At 40.9% G+C, this 1,717-nt stretch overlaps 1 protein-coding gene across 1 annotated transcript in view; it reads left to right on the forward strand.

Moving 5' to 3' along the window:
* TUFM (Tu translation elongation factor, mitochondrial) overlaps positions 1–1,686 on the forward strand; it is a gene marked incomplete at both ends in the record, with an annotated part of 3,248 nt that extends 1,562 nt beyond the window's left edge. The window contains one exon of the mRNA XM_027707428.1: positions 1,427–1,686. Coding sequence (XP_027563229.1) covers positions 1,427–1,686 — 260 coding nt within the window. The remainder of the gene's footprint in view (positions 1–1,426) is intronic.
* Positions 1,687–1,717: the final 31 nt, after the last annotated feature.

Genomic DNA, 1,717 nt, shown 5'->3' on the forward strand with positions numbered 1-1,717 from the left:
GGGGGGGCTCGGGGCTCAAAAACCCCAAAAATCCCATAAAAAACCCGAAAAAGAATCCAAAAAATGCAATAAAAACCTCCCCAAAAATCCAATAAAAAAATCCCATAGAAACTCCGGAAAACCCCATTAAAAGACTCTCAAAAAATCCTGTAAGAACTGCGAAAAATTCCATGAAAGCACCATAAAAAAACCCCAAAAAATCCAGTAAAAAAACCCAAAAAATCCAATAAAAAACCCTTAAAAAGTCCCATAAAAGCTACGAAAAAATCCCGTTTAAAACCCCCCCAAAAATTCTGTAAAAACTGTGAAAAACCCTGTAAAAAACTTTCAAAAAATCCCTTAAAAATTTTTAAAAACTGCGTTAGAAAAAACAAAAAATCCCATTAAAAACCCAAGAAATCCCATAAAAAACCCCAAATCAGGGACCCCAAACAGGCACTATGCACACACAGACTGCCCGGGACATGCAGATTATGTCAAGGTGGGGGCACCCCAAAACTCTGCACCCCAAAAAAAACCCCCATAAAAAACCAGCCCGGAACTCCCCGACCCCAAAAATCCCATAAAAACAAAACAAAAAAAACCATAAAACCCCAAAAAAAATCCAACAAAAAAAGTTCCATAGAAACTCCAGAAAATCCCATTAAGAGACTCTCAAAAAGTCCCATAAAAACCCCAAAAAATCCCATAAAGAAGCACCAAAAAACTGAATTATAAAAAACCCCCAAAAAATCGCATAAAAAAACCCAAAAAAATCCCATAAAAACTCCCCAAAAGTCCCATATAAACGCCATTAAAAAAAACCCAGAAAATGCCATAGAAGCTGCAGAAAATCCCGTTAAAAAACCCCCAAATAATCCCATTAAAAAACCCCCCAAAAGTCCCTTAAAAACTCTGAAAAATCCCATTAAAAAAGCCCTGGAAAATCCCATAAAAATTTTTAAAAATGCTATGAAAAAGACCCCCAAAAAAACCTATAGAAATCCCATTGAAAGTCTGAAAAATCCCGTAAAAAATCCTCCCAAAAATCCCATAAAAACCCAAGAAATCCCTTAAAAAAACCCTCAAAAAATCGCATAAAAAACCCACGAAAAATCCCATTAAAAAACCCCCAAAAAAATCCCATAAAAACTCCAAAAAATCCCATAAAAGAGCCCCCAAAAAATCCCGTAAAAACCCAAGAAATCCCATAAAAAAACCTTCAAAAAGTCCCATTTTGGTTGTTTTTCCCAATTTTGCCTGTTTTTGCCCCAGAACATGATCCCGGGCACGGCCCCCCTGGACGGGGCCATTCTGGGGGGGATTTGGGCTGATTTTGGGGTGGGTTTTGGGTGGATTTTCCCCGGTTTTGGGTCATTTTTTCCCGATTTTTGTCGTTTTTCCCCGTTTTTATCATTTTTCCCAATTTTGCCTGTTTTTTCCCCAGAACATGATCACGGGCACGGCCCCCCTGGACGGGGCCATTCTGGTCGTGGCAGCGACAGACGGACAAATGCCCCAGACCCGGGAGCACCTGCTATTGGCCAGACAGGTAAAAGGGGCGTGGTCAGCAAAAAAGGGGCGTGGTTTGTGTTCTAGAGCACCTGCTATTGGCCAGACATGCAAAAAGGGGCGTGGTCAGGGGAAAAGGGGCGTGGTCTGTGTTATAGAGCATCTGCTATTGGCCAGACAGGTACAGGGGGCGTGGTCAGCTAAAAGGGGCGTGGTCTGTGTTATA

This window comes from Neopelma chrysocephalum, unplaced genomic scaffold (assembly GCF_003984885.1).
Source record: "Neopelma chrysocephalum unplaced genomic scaffold, ASM398488v2 Primary Assembly neopelma1_93009, whole genome shotgun sequence".
NCBI lineage: Eukaryota > Metazoa > Chordata > Aves > Passeriformes > Pipridae > Neopelma > Neopelma chrysocephalum.